General features: G+C 39.9%; 1 protein-coding gene across 1 annotated transcript; it reads right to left on the bottom strand.

Moving 5' to 3' along the window:
* Positions 1 to 8,047: 8,047 nt before the first annotated feature.
* On the bottom strand, positions 8,048 to 8,771 carry LOC124092025 (general transcription factor 3C polypeptide 6). Its single transcript, XM_046443314.2, has 2 exons — positions 8,715 to 8,771; positions 8,048 to 8,668 (listed from the first exon to the last, which is right to left on the bottom strand). Exon 2 carries the CDS (start codon positions 8,561 to 8,563, stop codon positions 8,066 to 8,068), a length of 498 nt encoding a protein of 165 aa, XP_046299270.1. The 5' UTR covers positions 8,564 to 8,668; positions 8,715 to 8,771; the 3' UTR covers positions 8,048 to 8,065.
* Between the last annotated feature and the right edge of the window lie 265 nt (positions 8,772 to 9,036).

Raw genomic sequence — 9,036 nt, 5'->3', positions numbered from 1 at the left:
AGGCTAGGTTTAGGGCTAGGTTAAGGGCTAGGGTTTCTGTTAGGGTTGTGGCTAGGACCAGGTCTAGTGCTAATATCGGATCTAGTGTTAATGATAAGGATAGTTTTAGGGTTAGATTATGGCTAGGTCTAGTGTAAGAGGTTTAGTTTAAAAGTCAGCTTTATGACTAGGGTTATTATTAAGGTCAGGGTCAGGGTTAGGGTCATGGTTAGCATTTGGTTTAGCTAAAGGTTTAGGGTTAGGGCTCGAATTAGCATTAGGGTTAGGTTTAGGGTTAGTGTAATGGACAGGGTTTAGTTTAGGTTTCAGTTAAGGTTTAGGGTAATTGATGGGTTGGGTTTAGAGATCAGATTTGGGTTAGCATTAGGATTAGGGTTATGTTTAGTGTAATGGATAGGTTTAGAGCTAGGGTTAGGGCTAGGTTATGGTTTGGATTAAGTCTAGGTTTAGGGCTATGTTTAGGGATAGGGCTAGGGTGTGATTTAGGGTTAGTTTTAGGGTTAGAGTGTTAGGTTTAGGGCTAGGGTTAAGGTTTGGTTAGGGTAAGGGTTAGTATTTGAGATAGGGTTAGGGCTAGGGTGAGGGTTAGGTTTAGGTTTAGTTCTAGGTTTACGTTTATGGTTAGAGTTAGGTTCAGTGTTAGGTATAGAGTTTTAATTAGGGTTAGAGTTAGGGTAATGGATATCGTTAGAGCTAAAGTTCAGGCTAGGTTTAACATTAGCATTAGGGTTAGGGGTAGGGTTAGGGTTAGGGTTTAGGATAGAGCTAGTGTTATGTTTAGTGTAAAGTTTAGGCTTTGACCTAGGGTTAGGTCTAAGGCTAGGCTTAGGTTAGAGCTAAGTTTAGGCCAAGTATTAGGGCTGGGATTTGTGTTAGGTTTAAGACAATGCATAATGTAAGAACTAGGATTATGTTTAGAGCTAGTTTTAGGGTTAGGGTTATGGATAGGTCTAGTGTTAGGTCTAGGTTTTGGGTTAGTGTCAGATTTAAATCTAGGTTCAGTGTTAGAATCAGGGTCAGTTTTGGGGATAGGGTTAGGGTTAGGGTTAGAGCCAGAATTAGCACTAGGTTTAGGTATAGGATTAGGGTAAGTGTTCGGTTTATGGTAAGAGTTATTGTAGGACTAGTGCTAGGTTTTTGTTTAGGTCTAGGGCTAGAGTTATAGCTATATTTAGGATTAGCTTTGGGTCTAGGTCTAGTGTTAGGCTTAAGTATAGGTATATGGTTACCAGTAGGGCTAGTGTTAGGATTTGGTTTAGGTTTAGGGTCAGTTTTAGACCTAGGGTTACTGTTAGGGTCAGATGAGGGTCAGGGTTAGGTTTAGAGGTAGAATGAGGACTAGGGTTAAGACTAGTATTATAGTTAGAGTTTAAGTTAGGCTAAGGATTAGGATTAGAACTAGGGTTAGCCTTTGGGTTAGGGTTTGGCTTAGTGTAAGTAATAGGGTTAGAGTTAGTGTTAAGGCTAGTGTTAGGGTTAGAGTTAGGGCTAGTATTAGTGTTAAACCTAGGGTTAGGGCTCGGATTAGGGGTAGAATTTGTGTTAGGGTTATGGCTATGGTTAGGACAATGACTAATATACAAACTAGGATTTTGATTAAGGCTAGTTTTAGCATGAGGTTAAGTCTAGATATAGTGTTAGGGTTAATTTAATGTTAGGGTGTTTTTTAGAGCTAGGATTAGTGTGATGGTCAGTGTCAGGGTTAGGGTCAGTTTTAGACTTAGTTTTAGGGCTAGTTATAGGGTTAGCTTTTGATTTAGATGAAGGGTTAGGTTTAGGTCTATGGCTTGGTTTTGGCTTATGGCTAGGACTAGGGATAGGGCTAGTTTTAGGATTAGCGTTATGGTTAGGGGTAGTGTTAGGGTGTTATGATTATTGTTACGGTTAAATTTAAAGTTAGGTTTAGATTTAGACTTAGGCTTAGATCTAGGGTTGGGATTAAGGCTAAGGATAGAACTAAGACTATGGCTAGGGCAAGAGTTAGTCTTAGGGCTAGAGTTAGGGTTAGGGTTAGAGATAGGGCTCAATTAAGGCTATGATTAGGGCTAGGTTTAGTGTTTAGTTTAAGCCTAGGGTTAGAGTTAGGGTTAGGGTTAGGGTTTAGAGTTAGAGTTTAGAGTTTAGGTTTAGAGTTAGGGCAAAGTTTGGGGTAAGGGATGGCTTTATAGTTATGTTTAGAGGTAGGGTGAGGGTTATAATTAGGATTAGGACTGTGGTTAGGGTTAGGGTTTGATAAAAGCTAGGTTTAGAGCTAGGATAAGGGCTAGAGTATTTTTTTTTTCATGTTTAGGGCTAGGGTTAGTGCTATGGCTAATTTTAGGTCCAGAATTATGGTTAAAGACAGTTTTAGGGTTAGGATTATGGGTACGACTAGTGTAAGGGTTAGGTTTAGGGTTAGTGTCAGGTTTAGAGCTAGGAGTATTATTAGGGTCAAGTTCTGGGTTAACTAACTCTAACCCTAACTTTAGCCCAACCCCTTAGTCTAACCATAACACTAACCCTAGCCTTAATACTAGCCCTAATGTAGCCCTAACCCTAACACTAACACTAGCCCTAATCCTAAACCCTAATTTAGCTCTAATCCTAACCCTAAATCTAGCCCTAATCCTAGCCCTAATGTAGCCCTAACTCTAACACTAACCCTAGCCCAAATCCTAGCCCAAATTTAGCCGTAACCCTAGCACTAATCCTAGCCCTAATTTAGCCCTGACTCTAACCCTAATCCTAAGACTACTACTATAACTAACTCTAATTCTCACCCTAGCTGTATCCCTAGTTCTAATCATATTCGTTACCATACCCCTATCCCTCACCCTAACCCTATCCCTATCCCTAACCCTAGATCTAACATTAACTCAAAATCTACCCCTAATCCTAAGCCTAAACTTTAACCTAACACTAGCCCTAACCCTGATGCTAATCCATAAACCAGCACTAGTCCTGAAACAAAACAAACCTATATCCCTTAACCTTAACCAAAACCAAACCCTAACCGTACAATTAGTACTAACTTTAGCCCTGATTCAAGTTCTAACACTAACCCTAAAACTAACCCTGACTCTAAAACCAACCCTAACATAACCCTTGCTCTAAACATCACCCTTACCCTAAACCTAACCATAACACTAGACCTAGCCCTAACCCTAACCCCAAAACTAGAACTAATTGCAATACTAGTTCATACATTACCATAGCCCTAATCCTAGCCCTAACCAAACCCAAAACCAAGACCTAATCTGAGCCTTAACCCTAGCTTTAAACCTAACCCTAAACCTAACCCTAAAGCAGAACATAGCCCTAAATTTTACCATAACCCTAGCCAGAATTCTAACCATAACCCTAGCCTTATCACTAACTCTAACCCTATGCATTACCCTAACCATAACCATAACTCTTATGGTAACCCTAGGCCTAACCCTAAACTTATCCCTAACCTACTTCATTAACCTAAACCTAACCTGAACACTAAACCTAACCCTATCATTACCCTAACTCTAACCCTAATGCTAATTCAAGCCCTAACCCTAAATCTTAACCCAACCCAAATTCTAACTCTGCCCCTTCCTGTGATAATATACCTGGCTCTAATCCTGACTGTACCCCTAAACCTAACCCTTATACTACACCTAGCCATAAACCTAACCCTAAAACTATCCCTAGCCATAATCCTAGACCTGACATTTTCCCTAGTCGTAATTCTAGCCCTAAACTTAACACAAAACAAATCCATAACCCTAATCCTAACCCTAGCCATAATCATATCCATAACCCTAGACCTAAATTTAGCTCTAACCCTATCAATTACCCAAAACATAACCATAATTATAATGCTAATTCTAGGTGTAATTGAAACCCTATCCCTAACCATACCCCTATCCATTATGCTAAATCTAACCTGAACCCTAAACCAAACCCTATCTTTACTCTAACACAAACCTTAATGCTAATTCAAGCCCTATCCCTAAACCCTAACCTAAAAAAAACTCTAAACCTGACCCTGACCCTAATAATACCCCTAGCTCTAAATTTGACACCTACCTGAACCTAACACTTACACTAAACACAGCCATAAACCTAACCCTAAAACTATCTCTAACCATAACCTTAGACCTGACATTCACAAAACATTAATCCTACTCCTAACCCTAACACAAACCCTAGCCCTCATCCTAGCCCTAATAATCATAACTCTAATGAACCCATAGCCCTAACGCTAATTCTAACCTTCACCCTAGCCCTATCCCTACCTCTAACCCCATCGTTTACACGAAACCTAACCCTGAGCCTAAAACTAAGACTAGGCCTAAACATAACTATAAACCTAGCACTATTACTAGCCCTAATTAAGCCCTTTACCTAACCAAACACTAAGCTTAGCCACAACACTAACTCTCCCTCTCACCCTAGCCTTATTCCTAGTTCTAAACCTATCCCTTACCATAACCCTAATCCTAGCCAAAAACCAAAACCTAATAGTAGCCCTATACTTAGCCCTAGAACTAAACCCTAGATTTCATCCTAAATCAAAATCTAACTTTAACCCTAAGCCTAAACCTAAACCTAACAGTAGCCCTAAACCTAATGCTAAGCCTAAAACTAGCCCTAACCATATCCCTAGCCCTAAAACAAAACCAGGTCATAGCCTTAACTTTAAAACTTAACCTAAACCGAAAACTAACCCTACTCCTAGCCCTAACTTTAGCCCTAATTCAAGGCCAAACCCTAACGCTAAAACTACTCTGACCTTGAATTTGACCCTAACAATAACCCTAGCTCTAAACGTTATACCTAACTCTACCACTAGACCTAGTCCTAACACTAATCCTATAAATAGCCGAAATCATAACCCTAGTCCATACATTGGCCATAACGCTAAAACTAGCCCTAACTCTAACCAAAACCTAGCCTTAATGCAAGACCTAACCCTAGCTTTAACCCTAAACTGAAACCTAACACTAGCCCTAACACTAACCATAAACATAGTCCTAATCCTAGCTCTAATCCTATCCCTTACACTAAGCTAACACTAACCCTAATGTTAACCCTAGGCCTAACTCTAATGCTTAGCCTAACCCAAACCCTCACCGTATTACTAGTCCTAACCCTAGCCCTCATTGTAGCTCTAACCATAACCCCAAACACTAAACCTAACCCTGACATGTATTCTGACCCTAAAGGTCTAAAACTGACCCTAACCATAAACCGAACCATAACACTAGCACTAGAAATAAACCTATACATAAACCTAACTCTAACACTAGTCCTAGACCTAAATCTAATCCTAATTCTAGCCATATCTCTAGCCCTAGACCTAAACAAAACCTAGCCCTAATGATAAACCTTAACCTAACACAAAAACTAACACTACACCTAGACCTAACTCTAGTGATAATATTGGGTTTAACCCTAACCCTAACTATAACCTGAACACTGACCCTGACCCTAACAGTAACCCTAGCTCTAAACATCACGCTAATGGTAACCTTAGCCCTAACATTTGATCTAGCCGTAACACTTACACAAAAAGTAGTCCTAATCATAATCCTCGTTTATACATTAGTTTTAGGCCTAACACTAGCCCCAACCTAGACCAAAACCTTGCCCTAGTTTTAACCCTAATCCAGAACCTAACCCAAACCCTAACCCTATTACTAGTTCTAACCCTACCATTTGTTATAGCTCTAACCCTAACATAAACCCAAACACTAACCATGACACTTATTCTGACCCTAAACCTAACCGCAGGTATTAACCTGACCCTAACCCAAAACTGAACCCTATCTTTATCCCTACCGGTAATCATATACTTAAACCTAAACCTAACACTAGCCCTAGACTTAAACCTAATCCTAAATCTATTCATATCTCTAGCCCTAGACATGAACACCAACCTATCCCTAGCTCTAACAATAACCCTTAACCTAACCCAAACACTAACCCTACCCCTAGACCTAACCCTAGTCATAATTCTGGCACTAATTCCAACAATAACACTAACCCGAACACTGCCCCGACCCTAACATAATCCTATCTCCAAAGCTCACCCTTACCCAAAACCTAATCATAACACTACACCTAGCCATAACCCTAACCCTAAAACTAGCCCTAATCATAACCCTAGCTCTTACATTACCCATGGCCCTAACACTAGACCTAAACTGACACAAAACCTAGCCCTAATTTTAGGCCTGAACATAGCCCTAAGTGTAACCCTAAACCTAACCCTAGCCCTAACCCTAAGCCTAAGCCTCGCTTTAGACCTAACCCTAGCTCAAAGCCTAACCTTTACCCTTAACATAACCCTAGCCCTATCCCAAAACCAAACCTAACACTAGCCCTAATCCTAACATTAACTATAGCCCTAACCATAGCTCTAATTATATCAACTACCCTAATCCTAGTCCTAATCCCAATGATAACCCTAGCCCTAAATCTAGCTCTAATTCTATCCATTAGTCTAACCATAATCCTAATCCTAATGGTAACCCTAGACTTAACCCTAACCCTATCACAATCCCTAAACCTATCCATTGCCCTAAAAATAACCTGAACCCTAATCCTAAGCCTATTCATTACCCTAACCCTAACTCTAACCCTAATGCCAATTCAAGCACTAAACCTAAACCTTAACCTAAACCAAACCTTAAGCCAAACACTGACCCAAATAATACACATAGCTGTAAACTTGACCATTACCCTAAATCTAACCCTTACACTAGACCTAATCATAAACATAAACCGAAACCTATCTCTAACTGTAACCCTAGACCTGACATTAGCCTAGCCTAATCCTAGCCCTAACCCAAACAAAAACACTAGCTCTCACCCTATCCCAAAACCTAGCCTTAATCATAACCCTAACCCTAATTCTAAACCTTTCCATAACCCTAACCTAGTTATAACCCCATTGCTTACCCTAAACCTAATCCAAACCCTAACCCTAACACTAAACCTAGCCCTAACCTTAACCCTAAGATGAACCCTAACATTAATCCTAGCCCTAATCCTAAACCTAACACTAATCCTAGCTTTAAGACTAACTATAACAATCTCCCTAGCCCTATCCTTAATTCTAACCCTATAACTTACCATAACCTTATTCCTAGCCATATCCTAGAATAACCCTAGTCCTAAACTTACACCTTGCCCTAATCCTAGATCTAAACCTAACTCTAGATCTAACCCTAATTCTATAAACAACCTAAACCTAACATTAGCCCTAACCCTAATGCTAATCCTTAAACTAGACCTAACCATAGGCTTAGCCCTAAAACAAAACTGAGCCATAACACTAACCCTAAACTTTTACCTAAACCAAACCCTAACCTTACATCTAGGCCTAAGCCTAGCCCTAATTTGAGTCCTAATCTTAACCCTAAAACTACTCCTAAACCTGTCTCTGACATTAACACTAATCCTACCTATAAACATCACCCTAAACCTAAACCTTAACCTAACACTAGACTTGGTCCTAACCCTAATTATAAAACTAGTTCTAATCATAACCCTAGATCATACATTAGCCATAACCTTAAACCTAATGCTAACCAAACCTAGTCCAATTCTGATACCTCACCCCAGCTTTCACCTTAACCCTAACCCTAACATAGCCCCAACCCTACCCCGAAACCTAGCTCTAACCCTGGCTCTAACTTTATACTTTACCCTAGCCTAACCCCAAACATAATGCTAACCCTAGTCCTAAAACTAATCCTTAGTCTAACCCAAACCATAACGCTATTACTAGTCCTAACCTTAGCCCTCATTCTTGTTATAACCATAACCCAAATTCTAACCCTAACCCTGACCCTTATTCTGATCCTGAACTTAAACCAAACCCTAACACTAGCCCTACCCATAACCCTATATCTAAACCTAACCCTAACACTAGCCCTAGATTAAACCTAATCATAAATCTAGGCATATCTTTTTTTTTTTTTTTTTTTTTTTTTTTTAAACCATACTTAAAAAATTTAATTAATGTCTGGTCCTGAATGATTATGGTATATTAAAATTGTGCTATAACTGGAAATGTATGGCCAACAAAAACAATATGAAAATCATTTCATCTAGGAGTGATTTCCAAGGGAGCACCTTGAGTTTCCGTAAAAACAGAACCTTCCATCTCAGAAGAAGGGATATCAACAAGAGGACTTGACTCCTCTGTTTCCAAATGCAGTGATTTCTCCTGTTCATAGATCAGGTTTGAACTGTCTTTCATTTGACTCTCCCGCTCTTCCAATTCCAAAGGTTTATCTGAGGCTGCAGCTACACCTTCATCTTCATTTTCATGTAGGAAGCTACAAATCATGTTAGGTCTGTAGGAGAAATCATTATCCTTCATTTGTAGCCATTCTACTCCACCTATGTTTTCTTCTCCTTCCTTCTTCTCTGTCAGAAGAGTTCTTGTCATGCTGAGTTTCTTCATTGTATGGCATTTGTATTTTAGCAGTGTTTTATTATTGCCTTCTGCATCCACATGTTCAGCATTTTCTTCAAATATAACACATGTTCCAAGAGTATCTTCATATTCCCCAGCAAAGACATAGCTATCCAATTGCATAATGGGCCTTTCAGTGTCGATTCCCAAAATCTTGCATTTATTCTCACATTTTGAGAGGAAGTCTGAATCGATGATTCCCGATAATTCAACTAGAACAAACTACTCCTGCCATCACTGCGACTGCGGTGCAGGCTTCCGACAGAGTGCTTACTGCCTCATCCTCTTCCTCCTCTCTGTCCTCCCGGGTCGGCTGCTCGGCCGCTGCCATCTAGGCATATCTTTAACCAAGACCTAAACAAAAAACTAGCCCTAGCTCTAATGATAACCCTAAACCTAAGCCAAACACTAACCTTACCTTTAGACCTAACCAATCCTAATTCGGGCTCTAGCCCTAAACCTAACCCTGATCCAAACACAGACCCTGACACTAACACTAACACTAGCTATAAAACTGACCCTAACCGAAACCTAAACCTAACATTAGACCTAGCCATAACCGTAAACATAACCCTTACATTACCATAGCACTAAAA

Source organism: Marmota monax, unplaced genomic scaffold (genome assembly GCF_021218885.2).
Source record: "Marmota monax isolate L192 unplaced genomic scaffold, Marmota_monax_Labrador192_F-V1.1 WCK01_AAM20220418_F8-fsc00508, whole genome shotgun sequence".
Taxonomy (NCBI): domain Eukaryota; kingdom Metazoa; phylum Chordata; class Mammalia; order Rodentia; family Sciuridae; genus Marmota; species Marmota monax.
This window is presented reverse-complemented; position numbering and strand designations above follow the sequence as displayed.